At 50.9% G+C, this 18,956-nt stretch overlaps 1 protein-coding gene across 4 annotated transcripts; it reads right to left on the bottom strand.

Annotated features, from left to right (window-relative positions):
- Nucleotides 1–765: 765 nt before the first annotated feature.
- LOC120388121 lies at nucleotides 766–18,956 on the bottom strand. 4 transcript variants are annotated; one of them, XM_039509726.1, is made up of 13 exons: nucleotides 18,814–18,956; nucleotides 14,953–15,107; nucleotides 14,534–14,727; nucleotides 14,013–14,148; nucleotides 13,525–13,656; nucleotides 13,085–13,164; nucleotides 12,708–12,813; nucleotides 12,110–12,205; nucleotides 11,298–11,402; nucleotides 10,829–10,939; nucleotides 9,971–10,065; nucleotides 8,359–8,509; nucleotides 766–1,381 (listed from the first exon to the last, which is right to left on the bottom strand). In XM_039509726.1, exons 6-13 carry the CDS (start codon nucleotides 13,117–13,119, stop codon nucleotides 1,325–1,327), a joined length of 756 nt encoding a protein of 251 aa, XP_039365660.1. In that variant the 5' UTR covers nucleotides 13,120–13,164; nucleotides 13,525–13,656; nucleotides 14,013–14,148; nucleotides 14,534–14,727; nucleotides 14,953–15,107; nucleotides 18,814–18,956; the 3' UTR covers nucleotides 766–1,324. The 4 variants fall into 4 exon arrangements, with proteins under 4 accessions (XP_039365660.1, XP_039365662.1, XP_039365663.1 ...); XM_039509728.1 differs by lacking the exon at nucleotides 18,814–18,956 and adding an exon at nucleotides 16,315–16,342; XM_039509729.1 differs by lacking the exon at nucleotides 10,829–10,939.

Here is an 18,956-nt window from a genome sequence, read left to right as displayed (position 1 = left end):
GGACTAAAAGGCTGCAAAGTGAAGGAAAGTTAGGAAATACCAGAATGAGCATTGCCTGTGCAACATTAACTCTGCAAGAAATGAGGCAGGGATCCTACGGGCAACAGACTCCTTCAATACACAGCCCCAGAGAAGAAAACCCTGTGCACTGAATAAGGCAGGGTTCCGGGGGAAAAAAAATGGGATCATGTAATTAAAGTCTGCATCATCATGCAAATGCACAAGAGGACGGAATTAAGGGTGCCAGGGCAAAACTTCTTTGGACATTTGCTAACCTGAGACTGCTTCACTTTGTAACCTTTTCATCCTTTTTAAAAACCTTGACTTTGTATTTCCTAAGTATTTTATTGATGAAAGCAAACGTGAGTAACGTTAAATGAAGGGTTTTTTGTTTGTTAATTTCCTTTGTTTTTTTAATAGAAAATATTTTATACATGTGCTGTTTAAACAATGAAGCTCTTACTCATGTGTCGTTTCAGTATATATTTTATTGCCATTGTTATCTTTGTGAAAATCCCAGTTTTACCACTCAATGCTGTGTTAATCAGAGTATTGAAAGTAATTAAATTAAACCGTATTAAAACGAAACTCATTTTATGCTGAGGTTATGGGGCAAATGATGCTGCACGGGCTGAAATTGTGGAAAAGCAGCATCACTGTGCCCTTTACCCAGCTCCTGGAGAAATTATGGCTCCTCAGGACAACCTGGGAATGGGTGGTTCCAACCTCTGTGTGGGGTGCGTGGTTTTCCGTCTAAGCATCACTGAGAGCCAGCACATCTCGATTTCACAGGATGAGTGAAGTCTAGGAAGCGCTGCACTTCTTGAGGACTTCAAACTTCGTCCCATTTATGAATGGCTTCCACCTTATTTGGATCAATTGTAACACCTTCTGGGGACAAGATGTACCCCAGAAACTCTGTGGAGAATTGGCTGGAGGTTCCCCTTTTCCAATTCTGTGTTGAGACCATGCTGCCGAAACCTCTCCAGGTTTGGATGTGGTGCGTGTGCTGCTCTGGATTCTCCAAAAATAGAAGTATGTCACCCGAATAGATGACACTGTCCCCAAATACATCACCGATGAAGTGTTGCAAGGTCAGAGGATCGTTAATTAGCTCAAATAGCATATCAGACAGTTAAAATGTCCATAGTGTGTTTTGAAATCTGTCTTCCATTTGTCCCTTGCCCAAATGAGTGTTAGTTTGGAAATCCTTGCAGATGAAGTTTGATGAAAACCTTTGCAGATTTCCTGTGAGCCAACAATTGTGGGATTCACAGCAGGGGGTAATGGTGTCATATTATCACTTTGTTCAGGAGCTGATTGTCTAAAGAGAGGCGTAGTAGAGTCCCACATTTCTTCTTCCCAAAAAGAGCCTGGGCACCTGTGGGAAATGTTTATTTGTTCATAAACTCTTAGGACCGGTTTTCATGACTATACGCAGGGAGAGCCACTATTTCTGGTTCCAACAACGCGTAAATACAGGGAAAAGCAACTTTCAACCAAGGTTGTAGGTCAATAGGGCAGTCATAGTCCCGGTGCAGAGGCAACGAGTCCACATTTCTTTCAAAGGTATCCATGTAATCCTTGTATATATCAGGAATGCCAGGAGTAGTATAAGGGCCTAACCCCGCCCCTTGACCCCCCATAAGCTCCACCCCTTGACCTCTTAGTTCCAGCGACAGTTCCAAGGAGGAGGAGGGAGCGACCGAGGGGAGCCCTTTGGCCCAGCTGTTGATGGATACGCCGGAACCCGAACCCAAAACCCAACTGCTTGTGAGACACCCCAATGAGCATGGTGGCCTCTCTTGTCCACCCCCTTAGAGGTAGAATGCGATTGCAGCTCGGGGGAGTCACCGGCGGACAAGATGAACGGAAAAGACATCACACGTGTAAATGAATGATTAAGCAGCGACGGCTGAGGAGGGGGTGTAATGGGTTAGGAACCAGAGGTCATGTAAATCTAAAAACAAGCACTGGGGTGCTTACACTGTTTCTTGAAAATCTCGCAACAGCTCAACGATGCCTTTCTAGACGACCTGGAGGATCTGGACAGTATTGCCTCAAGTAGCGAAGATGAACCAGGCCCACCTTGTTTATGCTCAACGCCAATACAAATTGTTGAAGAGGACTCTGAGGATGATGGCTATGAGGAGTTTAGGAGGCGGCTTGGCATAGAATTAACTGAGCCAGTGCCACATCGTGAGCATAAAAAAGTCATGCAGACTATTGTATGCGTTGCTGTTTATGCTGCCCTTAAGCACTGCCTTAGGGAAAAGCTTTGTGAAGATTGAGAGGGTCGTGTCATAGATGCACCAGCCCAATGGCCCCATGACTGGGTGACTTGGACTTCAGTGGATATCAACTGCAAGCTCCGGGGTCTGTGTGCTAAGCTGTGTTTGGAAAGCTTATTAAACATCGTTATTGCCAGAGGTTCTGCTATGCAATGTCTGTGCCTAAGCCAAGAACATTTAGCGCAAGGGGGGCCTTGATCAATGCTGTGCAGTTCAGTGGAGCCCCTGACTGTGTTTTAAAGAAAATAACCTGCTTACAGCTGGAGTGGAAAAATTGCAGGCGTCTTCTGGTTTGGTTCTTTTCTTTAAAACACGGTCGGGGTCTCCACTCAACTGCACAGCATTTCTCCAGTTATAGCAGCAACGTTAACAAGGATGTGTGTATTACTAATTGTGGTTTTTTGCTATAAAAGCTGTTGAAAAATCTGTATTCGGGGGGGATGCCAGCTGCTGGTACCCCCCTTGCATGCTCGTAATAAAGGGGCCTCAGACAATTCTGATCCAAACACAACGCGGGGTCGTTTTTCCACGGCACAGCGTGATATTGGCCGTCTAGTCCGCACAAAAAGTTACAGAACCCTGCTTAAGAAAAAGAGTATTTGTAAGAAATCTAAAAGGATTCAGTTAGAGAACGGTGAGGGGACAAACATGCGATAGAAAACTTGGTAGCTGTAAATTAAAAAAAAAAACACTATTGAAAAGGGCTTTGTGACTATCTGTGTTCCTGTTATAAGGCCTTTGGCCCTTAAGTGAGCTAAAAGTTTTAATGAAGCATCTTGGTTTGGTTTCAAGGAGCTGTATGTCTTTTAAACAAAAAACACATTGTTTGTGAGAACCTAGCGCTTGTGGGTTTTGTGTGTACAAGAGACCCATTTACAGCAAAAAGCTGAAATGTATGTTGTGGGAGGGGAAAAAAAATCCTAAAAAATGTGTTTACAATAAAACAAACAGGGCTCGTTCAGACGTGTTTGAGTACAATAGAGTTGACTTATTCTGCTGAACTGAGTGGGTTTAACCACACCCCCCCTCACTGCATAGCCAGGGTGACTGCGATTACTTACCCTTGTTGCCATAGGGTTAAATTTGATGGGGGTGGATGGTGAGTTCTGATTAATATGAAATTAAATAAAACCTCAGGAATTCGCAGCTGCTATTGGACAGTTTAAATATACCCCCTGGAGTTGGCAGAACTCTATTGGACAGTTTAAATATGACCCCAGGAGTTGGTGGAACACTATTGGACAGTTTAAATATGGCCCTGGAGTTGGTGGAATGCTCTGGGTCATTCTTTCTAGAAAACACCCCCACCCCAAACTTTAAGCATGAAAGAAACATGTTTTAAAAAAAAACCCAAGCCCCACATTGATATCTGCAAAGGGCCCCCCGCTTGGAAATGGGGACTGCTCAATACTGTAAGAAGGCCCCACAGAAAAATGTATTTTAACTTACAGAAAAAAAGAGAAGAAAAAAAAGCCCTTTTGTGCGGACAGCTTGGTCCCCCCACCCCAGATCACCACAGCGGGTGCTGTGGGAGAGGTGCCTAAAGTCCTTAAGGATCTATTAGTTCTGAGCTGTGGGGATTAAATTAACCTGCCAGCTACTATGCTGACGTCTGTTTGAAACAATGGGCTAAGATGGTATAAAAACCTGAGGTCTGTTGGAGACTGTCCTTTTCAACAGAAACTTTCTTGAAAGGCTGCTGGACGGCAGACAGAGGTAAGGCTGGCTGGCTTGAACTCTGAAACTATGTATTGTATAATGCCACTCTTGGCCCAGGCTGTCTTAGGCCCTGGCTACACTGGCGCTTTACAGCGCTGCAACTTTCTCGCTCAGGGGTGTGAAAAAACACCCCCCTGAGCGCAGCAACTTACAGCGCTGTAAAGCACCAGTGTAAACAGTGCCGCAGCGCTGGGAGCTAATCCCCCCGGGGAGGTGCAGTACCTGCAGTGCTGGCGCAACTCTCTCCCAGCGCTGGCACTGCGACCGCACTCGCACGTCAAAGTGCTGCCGCAGGAGCACTCCCGCAGCAGCGCTGTACAGCTGCAAGTGTAGCCATAAAATAATGGTGCCTATCTTTATTGCAGTGTGATCCGCTTAGCATGGAACCAGTAACTTTAAGCTGCAGTTCACCACCAGACCAAGGTAAAAACCATTTTAACTATAGCTGTGCTTAATACTGTTTTAAAAACCTTTCGGTATTACACAGGTTGTATAGGGATTTGGTGGTAATAGTAACTAAAATTTTTGCTTGTTCTTTAACCTGAAGGCCCAAACACACCCGGGGGGTAGGGGGACAGGGACAGAACAAGCATGTGCCTCACTTTATCCCATAGTGAAAGGGAACTTTTTTGCAACTGGCTTTTAAATGCATTGGGTCGGGGGGGGGGGGGGCGTATTGAAAAGTATATGGAGGCAAACTTGGTTTGGTGTGTTTATAAAGCTGCTGTTTTGTGTGTGAGAGGGGTCTGTGCAAGCCATAGATGTAAGGTTTTTAAAAGTACTTGGTTTGTTTCAAACAAGGTTTTTTTTTTTACTGTGCCTAATGTGATGTGTTTTTAAAAACGGGTTTGAGGCAATTGTGGGGAATAATACTCACTAACCCAAAGGCCCAAGCACACATGGCTGGAGGACAGAACAAGCAGGGGCCTTTTAAATGGATGGGGGCGGGTATTGAAAAGGATATGGCTGCAAACTTGGTTTGGTGTGTTTGTAAAGCTGCTGTTTTGTGTGTGAGAGGGGTCTGTGCAAGGCATAGGTGTAGGGTTTTAAAAAGTACTTGGTTTGTTTCAAACCAACAGGGTTTTTTACTGTGCAAAATGTGGTTTAAAATGGATTTTAAAAGCAGTTTGGTTTTTTATTCTGCAAAATGAGATGTATTTAAAAAAAAATGTTTGTGAGTTTTTTGTTGCTTTTGTTTGTTGTTGTTTTTGTTTTGTTTTTTGAAGTGGTAGAAATAAACTCAAAACTGTGTTTGTTGTACAGCCTGAAATGGATTATTCGTTTTAAAACTATGACTTTTTAAATAGAAAAACACCCTAATGACTATTTAGTTTTTCAGTTTACAAGACAGTTTCATCTGTTTTATAATAATGTTGTTTGCTCCACAGTACGGTCAAAACATGAGAGATCCTTAGACCAGAGGGAAAACAAGCTCAAAAGAAAAAGGAAAGAGACAGCTGAAAAGGAAAATTCACCAGCATCAGTGACAGATGGATGGATGAAGCCCAGTAAATATATTTTGCTTATTGGTTTGGTTGTTCTATGAGGTTTTGTAATTTAAGTGAATACATAGGTGTGGGTGAGAAAGATGGTAAAGTTCAGTTTTGTAAAATGGTTCACGCCCCCCCCCCCATAGGCACGGGCAACTTTTCTGACAATGCTTAGTCAGAGCTACAAGGACACCTCCTCCAGAACCACCAAAGAACCAGGAATCTGCTTTGAGACCTTTAACAATGCAAAACAGCACAAGAGTGCAGATGAAGCATCCGGGCAGTCCAAACCTCATATCTGCCAAACCCAAGGGCAAAACAAGACTCTGGTAAAAAACAACCACAAAACCACAACTCCAGTTCCTCAGCGGCCACCGCCACACCAAACCCTGAGAAAACTGTGAGCGAAAACGCCCACATTCACAAACCCAGAGCATGCGCTCGAGGGGCTCTGAATGTGCACAGAACCACACACATTCACAAACCTGGAGCATGCGCTCTAGGGGTTGTGAATAAAAAAAACAAGGACTGACAAACCATTCTCCCAAAACCATAAGCTCATCACAGCTCCCCTATATTCTAGTATTTGGGAAGAGTTTGATGCTTCATTCAGAAAACTGATGGATGCTGTATCCTCGGGGGCTCTAAAAGAATGGCATTCGAAAAAGATTTGGGAAAAATTTGACGCTTCGTTCAGAACACTGATGAACTCTGTATCCTCAGGGGGTCTAACCAACGACCGCAACTAGCTTACTGGATGCTGAAATGAGTCTGTTCTTCAGAGAACTGACTTAGCTGAATACTAAAAGGCTAAACTTTACAGCACTGTGCTTCAAAGGTACCTAATGTACATGAAGCAGAGCAATGTGGATAAAGTGATAATAAGTCTGTTTCTAGCAGAACAGGAACAGAATGTAACTGCCAAACCCCCAGAAACACCAAAAACCTCAGACTCTGTTGCTCAGGAGGTGCTGGATAACGTGAATAAGTGTTATAAGAAAAATGCATTATTATTGCTAAATAAGCTGGGCCAGGATAAAAATCTCTCTTCATGGAACAATAAAGGGGCTTTTGTGTACAAAGGCTCTGTGGTTAATGGTTCTAACATGCTCGACTTAGTCAGGGCCGTCACCCAGACATGCTCTGTTCCTAGCAAACATGTACCTAAAGGATGGGATGTGTTTACGAATGCCATGGCGGAACTGAACGTACCATCTTCCGTCACAGGCAATGCGGCTAACAGAGATCTATTGGAACGCCCCACAACCTCAACTGTCATTTCTTAATAATTCATTTACCTGTGTTCACCTTGTCCGCCAGTGACTCCCCCGAGCCGCAATCGCATTCCACCTCTAAGGGGGTGGACAAAGAGAGGCCACCATGCTCATTGGGGTGTCTCACAAGCAGTTGGGTTTTGGGTTTGGGTTCTTGCATATCCAACAATGGCTGGATTGGTCAAAATCTCCTCTTGGGGCGGTCCTACTGGGGCAAAACCCATCCTAATTGGTATAGGGCAGTGGGAGGAGTTCTTAGAGAGGTCACATGACACATCTGGCTTCCAGTCATGTGGCCGCCTTGACCCCAGAAGTAATACCCCCATGGGGCAGGACTTCCAGTGACAGGTGGGAGGGATTAAGGGGTCATGGGGCAGGTTTAGGGTTTGATTGATAGTAGGGCCCTTATATTACTGCTGGGTGTCTAAGTCAAGAATGATTATGTCCAGGCAGAACCAGAGCCAAGTCCAAGTCCAGGCCAGAGGTCGAACCTGGGCGGTCAGACCAAAGATCAGCCAAGTCCATGCCAAGCCAAAGTCCAGATACAGGCCAAAGGTCAAATCTGGGTAGTCAAAATCTGAGGGGTTGGGGTAAATCAGGAGGAGGAGGCAATTCTGGAGCGGGTGGGTGGAGGGCCTGGAGCGAGTCTAGAGAAAGGCAAGGAGAATACTGAGCCGGGCTTCAGAACCAAAAGCTGGAGCCAAGAAGGGTCAAGCCAAAGTCATAGCCAGAGACCAGAGCCAAGAGTCCAGCCAGAGTCAACAGCGAAGAAACCGGAGGGCAGGGCAGGGCAGGGCAGGGTGGTACATGCGGGCGGGAATGAGGATGATTTACTGGAGCCCTGGAGACCCCTCCTCGGGGGACTCCCTTCCTAGCAATAACAGAAGGACAGCGGGGTGACAAAGATGTCTCTGAGCCTGGGGTCCAGGCCAAGGGGAGCTCCCATCCAGGCTGTGTGCCAGGACCCCGTCACCCTCCCTGTTCATTTCACACTCACAGACCCCCTAGCCGGAGGGGAGAATAAAGGGCAGAAGCGAAGGTGCCCCTGGGGGAAAGGCTCTAGGCTGGGACCCAGTCCACGTCCCAGATCTACACCCAGGAGTGTGTGACCAGGACCACAGCCCTTCCTCTGCGTCTCAGTTCCCACCTGCCACATGGGGAGGCTCCTCCCCTGCCCCAGGGTGTTCGGGGGGAGTTTCATTCCTGGCTGGAAAGGGTTCAGATACCAGGAGGGAGGATTGGGCCCCAGGTGGGGGATGGTCGGACATTCGCTGCGTCAGGGGTGACACGGGCCATGGGAAGGTCTGAACCGTGACGACAGGGGAGGGGCTCCATGTCAGGCCACCCCTCCCAGACTGCAATGACTATTGAGCAAAACCCCTGCTTCTGCGGCTGCTCTCACTTCTGGGCCAGCCCCACAGCCTGATTCTTCTGAACCAGTATCTGCCCTGGCCCCAGCTCCAGGGATCGGGTGGGGAAGGGTGTCCAGAGCGAGGTGCTCGGCCTTGGTTTCTCTCAGTGCTGTGGGCTCTACGGCCGCTCCCCACAGACCTTGCCCCCAGGCACAGTGAGACAGAGCAGTACCTGCAGCAGGGAGTGGGAGCTTCTGGTCACGCGAAGGGGGGGCCCTTCAAGGCTGTCCCACGGGGCACAGCCCCTGCAGTGCTTTGGGCAACTGGAACAAGCACCTGATGTTAAATAGCTGGGCCATGACCTTCGCTGTAATGTCCTCCTGCTGCAAGGGAACAAGGATCAGTCAGAGACTCCGATGCCCACGAGAACAAAGGGCATTAACGGAACCGGGAGCCAGCAAAATTTCCTCCCCACCCCTCCCCATGTCTGAGGGACGCATTCCCCCACCCAACCCCCGAGGCAAAATCTTGTCTCTTCTCTAGTGACTTCCAACCCCTCTCCCACCATTGTGGAATGAACTCCTGCCCCCACTCCTCTCAGTCCCCCTGAGAGCTGTTCTACCTCCCAACCCAGCGGGAATCCAGCTCCACTCCCCAGAGTCCCCTCAGCCACCCTCGCCCCCTCCAGCTGAGGGGCTGGGAGGCTTTGGGCAGTAGTGCCGTGGGGTGAGAGGAAGTGGACACCTTTCCCCAGGGATCCCCATGTCCTTAACGTGACACCATGGGCAGTGGCTCTGGTGAACGGGGCACTTAAGCAGCCTCTGCTGACTGACTCCTCCAGTTCTCCCAGAGCAGGTGGGGGCTGGGATAACATGATACCAGAGCTCTAGGAACCGGCCTGAGGCCCGGAGGGGGAGGAAAGGCTCACACAGGTGGCTAGGGGAGTTGGCAGCTCCTAGCATGAGCAATGGCAGCGTGTCGTGCTGATGTGACTCCTGTTAGGAAATAGCCTTGCTGGAGAGCTGGGTCTGCCCTGCTTTGAGCTGCTCAGGGGACAAGCTGGCACTGACCAATGGCACCTGCCTGGGTTCACCCTCTCCTTGCTCCCTGGTCAGCACATGGGGATGGGATGGGAGTGATTTCCAATGGCCTGGAGGTGAAAGGCCCTGGAGATCCCTCCCCAGTTGATCCCTCTTTGGTTACTTTGTCCCCTATCAGGTGGCCGGCTTCCCTCAGGATGGAATACGTCAGCACCAGCCCAGCCTGGCTGACATGGAGCTGGGGGTGGTGTATGGCCAGAAGCGCTGCCTGGAGGAAATATCTTCTTTGGTCTTCTGTGAAGATCTCTCCAAAGACCTAAAACCAACAGCACCAGAGCCCTTGCAATTGTCCAGAACCAGGCTCCAAATCCCTCTAGTGGCTCACAAGGTGGAGAAGAGTCCTGGGGCAGCCAACCTTTGGGGTCCCATAGACCAAGGAACTCCCTTCAGTAGGAGGCTGCAGGCACTGAGGCCTCAAATAGCTCTTATGGAGCAGGATTCACCGCAGGTGCCATGAGATGCTGGGAATGTGTCTCCGCACTCTGAAACCCAGCTCACACAGACAACACAGGACACTCTACTGCTCCCAGCAGCAATAGCTCCTGCAGCTCACCTGCTAGAGGTTTGGGGTCTTTTAGATCTGATTCATTCCCACACCTCACCCCACTGACACTCCCATGAGCCTCACATACTCTGTTGGAAATAAGTAGCAGGCTCTTGCCCTGTGTCCACGACACACTCACTGCAGGGGGGAGCTGAGCTCCACACCTGAGCTGCTGCAATGCACTGGCAGAGAGTCCTTACCTCTCCCACCCTGGCCATTCTTCTGTAGCCCAGGCGCTTGGTGTCCTGGAGCCCGTCCCGGCACCACAGCTCTCTTGCCTCTCTGATGTTGAGCCCTGGGGGAGAAAGACACACCCATTGGGGAGGTTTGGCCTTCCGCTTTCAGTGCCTGTTTCCTTCTGGGTGCACACTGGCCAGGCTCCTCGTGGCATCCATGGCCCAATGAAATTGCAGAGTCCGTACCAGGCAGGTTAGTACCAGAAGGGGGATTTGTTTCAGCCATCACAGTAATCATGTGACCCTTACAGTCATTGTGCTCTGGGAGTGGGTGCCTGTTCATGGGGGTGTCTAATACTGAGAACCCCCCACACCCACTGAAGTCAGGATCTGGCCCTGGTGACACCCTACAAGCTTTGTGTCCGTCCCCTGTGGTACCTGCTCCTGCCCCTGCCCTCCGGATGGGCTCTTTCCCTCCATGTGTCTCAGTAGCTCCGTTCCTGTCCCCTCACGAGCTGGCTGCCCCATACGGGGGTGGGCTAATTTCCCTGGGCTGGGGGACAGAGCCGAGCTCTGAGATAAAGCAGCCAATTTCCCTGGAACTTTCACACTCATCTCCCTACTTCAGAGAGACGGGGAGAGAAAGAGTCACCATCTAAGCTGGGGTCGGTCTCAGAGGAGGGGGCTTCTTTCTGTAGGGTCCCATTGCCCAGCAGAGGGAGTCTCAAAGGAGGGGCCTTGTTTCTATTGGGGTTCCTCTTCCCCGCTACAGTGGGTCTAAGCAGAGAGGCCTTATTTTTACACGCGTCCCATTGGCCAGCTGGAGCTAGTCTCCCAGAGGCTCGTTTCCATGGGGTCCCATTGCCCAGCTGGGTTTCTTACCCCCCTTCTGCAGCAGGAACCTGTGCAGCCAATAGATCCCACCCCTGGCTTGCCAGCTGATGTCGTTGACTGGGTGAGATACATGGAGACCCAGCTGCAGCACAAAGTCGCCTGCCTTGGAGAAGTGGAAGGAGGAGGAGAGGGGAATCCATCACCATTCTCCCTTCAGCTCCCAGCACCCCTGGACCTGAGCTCTGCTCCCACCCCTTGTAGGAGGCACTGGGGGAGAGGAGCGAAAGCCCTCTTCCTCTCTGCCCCCAAGGGAGCTTGGAGCAAAGGGAGCAGGGCAAGGGCCCTCGCTGAGCACTCGCTGCCTCGCTGCTCCAGAATAACAAGGGCCCTGAGACCAGGCACGACCCTGCCAGCCAGCGGCCTATCGAACGCAGTCCCTTACGGACCCAGGGGGGACCAATTAGCCAGGGGATGAGTCACTTGACTCTGCAGGACACTGGGGTCAGAGGTCACTTACGTCAAATCCAGGCAGGGAGGTGGCAAACTGGAGCAGGGCCGCGCTGGTCTGTACGGCCCTGGCTCTCTCCTGGGTGTTATTTGACAGGAGAGAGCGATGGATGTGCTGCGGGAGAAGGAGGCAGGGGAGGGTCAGCGGGCAGGCGTACATGCTCTACAAACCAGCCTCTCCCCCTCCCCAAGGGGCTGAGACTTTGTGCTCAGGGTGGAGTAGCCGAGCCCTGGCCGCAGAGCTTGAAAAGGGGGTTCATGACAATGCCCACGCCTTGCTGGGCACAGGCTCCTTCTCTCTCCAGGCTGGGACAATGGTCAGTCGTGGGGCTGGTCTATTTGCTCTGAACCCCTGATCCATGAACAGCACTTCAGGATCAAGGCACATGCAGTGGACCCCAGACCCCAGCTGCAAAGGCCTTGGTAGGATGGATGGAACGGCCGTGAGGACAATCCCTCCGGGAACTGCAGTGTCCCTAGGACACAAGAGCTGATTCCTGAGGCTCCTCCTGTATCTCAGGGTCTCCCTAGAGAGGAACCAGTGACTTTTCTCTGAGGTCCATGTCCTGCATCTCACAGGGGTTTCAGTCTCTCAGTCCCCAGCCAGGCCTGGTGCTCACTGTTAGTGCTTAATGCAACCGTGCAGAGCTGTGGCTGACAGTCCCAGCTCCTTCCCCCTGCACTGGCAGCTCTGGGAACGTGTGGCCGGCTGGGTCCAAGCTGGGAGGACACAATGGAACCGTGGCTCTTCTAGTCTCTCCTTTGCAGCCCTCCCCCGGAGCTAAGAGGAAATTCCACCCCAGACCGTCCCATTCTACTCACCTCCAAGAGGTGCTGCAGCTTGTCCAAGGTGGGGGTCTCTGTTAGCCAGCCCCTGAGGATGGTGTCCAGGCTCCACGAATAGCGGTTGTGCAGAGCCTGCAAGAAGAGGGAGCACCCGTCAGTCATGGGACATGGGGCTACACCAGTCAGGGGACAATTAGAAGGATTCTCCAGGAGCCCTGGCAAGACTCAAAAGGCACATCCTGGCCTCTCCCATTCACATCACTCCAGGGACACTTAGCAAGAGTCCATGGCCGGATGCCTGCTGCCTCGTCAATCCTTGCTCTTAGCAGTTCTCTGTGCAGGGCCTGGTACCCAGCAGACTATGGACCAGCCAAACAGAAATGGGTGGGAGGTAGGATCGCCGGGAGAGTCCAGGCAGGAGATGAGAGAATGAGGAGAGGAGGGAAGGCTGGGATCAGCCATGGAGGGGTAACTCAATCCCCTCTGGAGGGAAGGGCCCCCCTGCCAGTTTGTCCTGGGCCTGTTCCAAGCTCTGCTCACCCCTCCCCTATTCTCAGCAGCTCCATCAAAGCGAGGGAGCAGGGACCAGAGCCTGCTCCTGCTCCTGGGACAGAGAAGTAGGATCAGGACCTACCCGGAAGTGAGTGGTGTCCTGCCCAGTGCCCATAGTATAGATCCAGTGGAGAACAGCCTGCAGGAGGCGAGATTCCAGCTCCAGAGCAAGCAGCGGCTTCAGTTTGCTGGCAGGAGAGAGGAGCCTGTCGTACACTTTGCAGCACCAGGGTGGTGCTGGCACTGCCATGGACATGACCCCCTCCCCCGCAGTGATCCCCTCCCTACGGCCGCTGTAACGTTCCTGGAGTGAAATCAACCCCCCGGCTCCCGCCTCCTCTGCTGGGGGATGGGAACAGCCACAGCCGGGGGTAACCTAGTGGAGGAGGAGCTGTGACTCCCGGCTCTGGGCCCAGTCAGCACCAGGGTTAGGGCAGCTGGACAGGAGGGTCCTGGTACCTGAGGCTGCAAACTGCGGCCATGGAGCTGGGCATGATGGAGCTTGGCTCTGATGGACCAGGGAGATTTTCAATCAGCTCCTGGGAGACCCCAAGGAAACAAAACTGCATGTGAGACTCAGGCCCCGCAGACCCACAGGCACTTCCCAGGGAGGAGGCCAAAGTGCTCTGCACCCCCACCCCCAACCAGCTGGGCTCCCCATTCCTCCCATCCATCAAACTTCCTTCCCCCTCTCCCACCTAATTCCTCCCTCCCCTCCCCTCCAGGCTTACAATTCCCCCACTGCCAGCTCCCGATCAGTTTCACAATTATCCCCTTCCCTGCTCCCCAGCCCTCAGCGCCAGGAACCCCTGTCCTCTGCTTCCCCCTCTGGCCCCACTAACGCTTCCTCCCATGTCTGGCTCCCTCGCCCCAGGGGCCGGGCACGGGGTCCCACTCACCGCAATGCTCTCCACAAGGGCTGCTTTTGAAAAGTGGGGTTCCAGGGTGTCCTGCCCCTGCTGCTGTGCTGAGAAACGCAGCCTTGGGACAGCGTGGAGGAAGCGGAGCTGTTCGGCCCTGTCCGCCACCAGCTAGGAGTGGGGTGTGGGGAGAGAGAGAGAGCCTGTTACATAGGGACCTCCCCGCCCAACCCACACCAGCTCCAGGGCTCAGGAGCTCCATGGGTTGGACAGGGAAAGCCGCCTCCTTCCCCAAACCAGTGTCGCCCTGCACAGACAGGGATTGGAACTGGGATAGTGTCTGCGGGGAGCGGACACCTTGGCCTGTGTGGGACAAATGTCCCCACTTTGGGGTGCCAGATAACAGAGGAGATGTGTCCCCCCATTGGGGGTGAGGGATTCTCTGGGACAAGGCCCCCCTGCCTGGGTGGGGATGGAACAAGGAGCAGGACAGACTGGGTGGCAGTGCAGCTGGGGGATTTTTGTACCTCAGCTCCACCCTGGAGGTGCTGCTGGATCACCCTGATGGTATCTTCCTCAGGGGACAAATCCTGCTCCTCCTCCTCCTCTTCAACCCACTCCTCCTCTTCATCTCCTCACACTCCAGCTGGGCACTGGGGGTGTCTGCACCAGGGAGGGAAGGAGAAAGTTTAATCCCTTCTGCTGCTGGGGGGATGCAGTGGACAGAGAAGGCTCCATGTTTCCCCTTGCTCTGTAAGGAGCCCCATGGCAGCAAGGGCCCCACCCTGCCCCTCTCAGAGATGCCCTCAGCCCCTTCAGCCTCAGGGCCCCATGGCAGTCAGCCCCTTCCCGCAACATGATCAGGGGAGGCTGGAGCTCCCCGACTCCGCCCAGCATCCCCTGCCATGGGGCGTGGCTGTGCCACCCCCACTGGTGTTAGTGGGGCTCACGTGGGTCAGTCCCGGCACCTTGGCGAGCCCATGGGCACAGGGTGTTACTACTCCCCCACCGCCCCAGTCCTCCTCCCTTTCCCCTGGGTCTCCCTCACCTCCAAAGAGGGAGCCTAGAAACTCTGGGCTGCCAGACCCCATGGAGGAGCTGCTGGCCACTCGGGAGTAGGTGGAGCTGCTGGTGTTTGTCCCAGAGTTGCCCATCTCCTGGTCTGGGCTGGCGGGGGGCTCCTCAGTGGCCACCTGCCCAGCCTTCCTCCTCAGCATCCGCTTCAGCCGCTCCATCCTGGAACTGAGTGGGGAGCAGCCATGAGTCTGGCTTCAAAGCAGCCTCTCATTAACGAGCCTGCCTGCTCCCCTGCCCACCTCCCCTCTGCTGAGGCAATTCCTCCTGCCCACACATCCCACCCCAGGGCACAGGAACCTGAGGAACAAACTCTGACAAGGGATGGGCTGGGAGCCCTATTGGTGGGATATTCCCACCACACTGGGGATGGCTCTGGAGAACTCCACTTACTTGCTCTAGATGGGATGGAGCTAGATGACAGATGCTCAGTGTTGGTCCTTCCTTTACCCTCCTCCTCGATCTCCTGCACCCAGGTGGGCTGGACAGGGTGCCGCACAATGCCCTGCCAGCAGGGCAGGGGGTAGAAGCCAGGAGATCGAAAGTGGCTGTGAAAACAAGACAATGTTTTATTGCCAGGGGATGGATAAACTCAGGCCAGCAGCCGGGGGGTCACAACACTGACCGACGGCCAGCAGGACACCTCCTATCTCAAGGTCTCCTAGTACCTCACGCACATTCCTGAAGCCTGACGGCCCAAGGGCTGTAGGGGAGTGTCCTCAGCCCCACTGACGGAAACAGAGGCCTGGGCAGGAGAAGCCGCTGCCTCAGGGTTGCACTGGGAGTCAAGGATAGAGCCGGGGATGGAGCCCAGGAGTCCTTTGTCCAGGCTCCTGCACTAACCACTAGAGGAACACTCCCTTCCAGAGCTGGGAAGTGCCAGTGGGACTCTAGTCCCAGTCTCCCTGGCTCCGAGTGTGACCTGTCATAGTGACTGATGGATTTGCTGCTTGTCCCCCATCCAAAGCCAATAACACATCTCTGGGTTGGCAAGCATGAGTTAGACCTTCTCAGCACCCCTCTGTTCTCCTGCAGCCCTCAGCTGTTCCTTGCATTATGGTGGCTTGGATGGTAACAGGACTGGCTATTGTTACTGGCTCACTGGGTGGTTCTAGCCAATGAGGGTCTCAGTCTAGCCTCAGAGGCCCACACCCCCAGACATTAAAGATCAGGGTGGATTAACTTCATGCAAAATGTTTTGTATTTGTATTTTTGAGTTATTTCCCTGATGAAAGATTGATTCTCATGAAATTTTTAGTGGTGGCCGATGACAGAACATGGAGCAATGGTCTCAGGTTGCACTGTGGAAGGCTTAGGTTGGATATTAGGAAACACTATTTCACTAGGAGGGTGGTGAAGCCCTGGAATGGGTTACCTAGGGAGGTGGTGGAATCTCCATCCGTACAAGTTTTTAAAGGTCAGCTTGACAAAGCCCTGGCTGGGATGATTAAGTTGGGGTTGGTCCTGCTTTGAGCGGGGGGAGGTGGACTAGATACCTCCTGAGGTCTCTTCCAACCTAAGTCTTCTATGATTCTATGAACAGGTAAACATTAAAACACGCTGGTTTTGCAGGATACATAAGAACAAAAAGGGTGACTGAAACATTTTTTTTTAAATTTCAAACAAACTGAGGTAAAGGTCCAGATGAATTTTTACCTTTAGTCCTTTTGGTATGATGTCCATCTGTTTGCATTTGGAAAAGATGATGTCTGTCTGTATCTGTAAAATCTAAAGGTTTATTTACAAAGGACATACAGTAATGGCAAAGTTCTTAGTTCAGGCTTGCAGCAGTGCTGGAGTAAACTGCAGGTTCAAATTAAGTCTCTGGAACATCCCCCGCTAGGATGGGTCATTCAGTCCTTTGTGCAGAGCTTCAGTTTGTAGCAAAGTCCCTCCAGAGGTCAGAAGTATCTCTAGTTCATGCATTGAACTGATTGTTCCTGGTCATAAACGTCCTTCCAGATTTTAGAAGTAGTAGCTCACATCCCCTCCTCTCTAGCGTTTATTTATATAGTACAAGAGGAAAAGAAGCCTTCATCCTTTTTCAACTCCCAATCAGTTTCTTAAATTTGAATGAAGTAGCTGCATCAACTGAAATGAAGAAAATATTCTTTCTGCACCTGCAGAAGAGACTATTGCTGCCAAAATCTAGCTATTTCAACAACTTCTGTACCCCCAGGTGCTTAGGCAATGACTTCCAACAGTTCAGTGGTTTGACGCCCTCTGAAACCTGGCAGCAAACATGGACTTCTTCATATATTTATTTAATTTAAATTAGTTTAATAGGCTAGAGCAACTATAGGCCTTAATATAGCTTGTCACAGTTTCACATTTGATACCTGGCAGCTTTGTTTAAAAAAAACAAACTGTTTTTAAATTTACATTTCAAAAATCCAGTTTAAATTTAAAAAAAAAAAAAAACCTTTTGAGGGGTTTTGGTTTTGAAAAAGCCATTGATTGGTATTCACCTTGATTTTAGAAGAACTACTTCATTTGGGAATATCATAAACTGCTTGTATTCTATTAAAGGAGAGGAGGCAGCAAAATTCATCATATCAGTAATTTGTTGTGCCTTATTTGCTCAGTCTTAAACAATGAAGTATCCAAAACTCTAGCTAGTCTCTTTTATGTAGGTCCAGCTAAGAGGAGGTAGAAGGGGCAGGAATGCTGTCTCCGTCCCTGAACCAGTATTAATTGCACAGGATATTGCCACAAAACCTACATTTTATTGCCAAATTGTCTAAGCCATTCCTCTTCTGCGCTTCCTGGTTTATAAATTTCAAATCTACAAAACCTTCCCCTTGACAGTCCCTGCCCAGGTGGTGCTGCAGGCAGAGGAACCTGAGCAGTAACACTGTGACACCAGAGGTAACTCACCATCTGTCCCTCACTGACTCCACTAACTCTGAGCATAAACCCGAAGCCTGTGGCCTGCCTTGGGCAACGCTCTCACTGAAACCTTCAGGTTCATTTACTGTCTTATGCAAATCACCTGTGGAGAGTTAGCACTGACTGGCTGAATTCACTCTCGAGTCACAATGCCCTTCAGCTTACAGCACCAATGTAAGGGGCACAGTGTAGAAATCAGGCTTTTCTGGTGGTGGTATTTTCCAATTGTCACCAAAATCAACAAGGTTCTTCCCACTGATGCCTAGAAATTCCCTGAAATTTTGGAATCAGTTGGATGTAGCCTTCAAAAATTATCGCCTTAGAGACAGACAAAGAAATGCCGTTGAATTGAGTCTTAGGCCTCACTGCACTCAGCCGAAAGTGCCTGAGTCTCCTCCCTATGAACTCAGCAGTAGCCCCACACTTGGCCAATCAGTGTGGAGACTCTCAGGCCTGGAGGATGAGCATTCTCAACACACCCACAAAAGCCAGCACTAGTCACCACAGGAGACCACTATAGTGGAGATCACCAGCAGCCCACAATTCCAGCCCCACCTCTCTGTGAGGGATTCTTACAATGACAGCTGGAGCACAGCCCCACCCTCCCCAGGAAGAAGGGCAGCAGAAAGAAATGGAAGAAGAGAAAAGTGAAGAAGGAACAAGAGAGAAGGAGGAAGAGGGAAGCAAAAAAGACAAATCCCAAATGCCCCCAGCGAGTCTCAGGTTCATAAATTCCAAGCCAAGAAGGAACCACTCTGGTTTGACTTTCTGTTTCACATCAGCCATAGAACGTCCCTCAAAATCATTCCCAAGGGAATTAGAGCGGATTTTTTAGAAAACCACCCAATATTGATTTTAAAAAAGGCCAGTTGTGGAGGATCCAGCACAACCCTGACTGTTAAAAATGCTCTTATTTCCAGTGTGAATTGGTCTAGGCTTCAGCTTGCAGCCATTGTCGGCTCATAACCTTTATCTGCTAAAGCGAAGGGCCCATTAGTAAATATTTTTTCCCTTAGGCTCATCCCTTCACCTTCTCTTTGATTGAGCTCCTGTACTCTGTCAGCACAAGGAATGTTTTCTAATCCTTTCATCATTCATGTGAACCCTGTCCAATTGATCAGCATCTGTCTCAAACTGTGGACACCAGAAGTGGACACAATTTTCCAGGAGTGGTTGCACCAGTGCCCAGTACACAAATATGGAACCTCCCTATTTCTACCTGAGATTCTGCTATGTACAGTTCCCCTTTGGCCATAGCGTCCCACTGGGAGCTCATGGTCAGCTGATTATCCTCCATGACCCAGGGTTGCTGCTTCCCAGGATAGAATCCACCATCTTGTACATAGAGCCTATAGTTTTTCTTACCTTCTACGCAGATGATGACTTCTTTCGACAAAATCCACACACAAATGAAAAAAATCACAAAGAATTTCACCACACCAATCCTCTCTTGGTCCTCACAGAGAGACCGCGAGCTGGAGGCTTGCTGCAGCAAGGTTACAGGGCTC

Source organism: Mauremys reevesii, linkage group 22, assembly GCF_016161935.1.
Source record: "Mauremys reevesii isolate NIE-2019 linkage group 22, ASM1616193v1, whole genome shotgun sequence".
NCBI lineage: Eukaryota > Metazoa > Chordata > Testudines > Geoemydidae > Mauremys > Mauremys reevesii.
This window is presented reverse-complemented; position numbering and strand designations above follow the sequence as displayed.

Excerpts from the sequence above, each read along its gene's own strand:
- LOC120388121 (XM_039509726.1), bottom strand. The coding sequence starts at position 13,119 with ATGCCCAGCTCCATGGCCGCAGTTTGCAGCCTCAG. Across the intron at positions 10,940-11,297 it reads CCTCCCTGCCTGGATTTGAC|GCGACTTTGTGCTGCAGCTG; the intron begins GTAAGTGACCTC and ends TCTCCAAGGCAG. Across the intron at positions 1,382-8,358 it reads GCTCCCACTCCCTGCTGCAG|GTGCCCAGGCTCTTTTTGGG; the intron begins GTACTGCTCTGT and ends CATTTCCCACAG.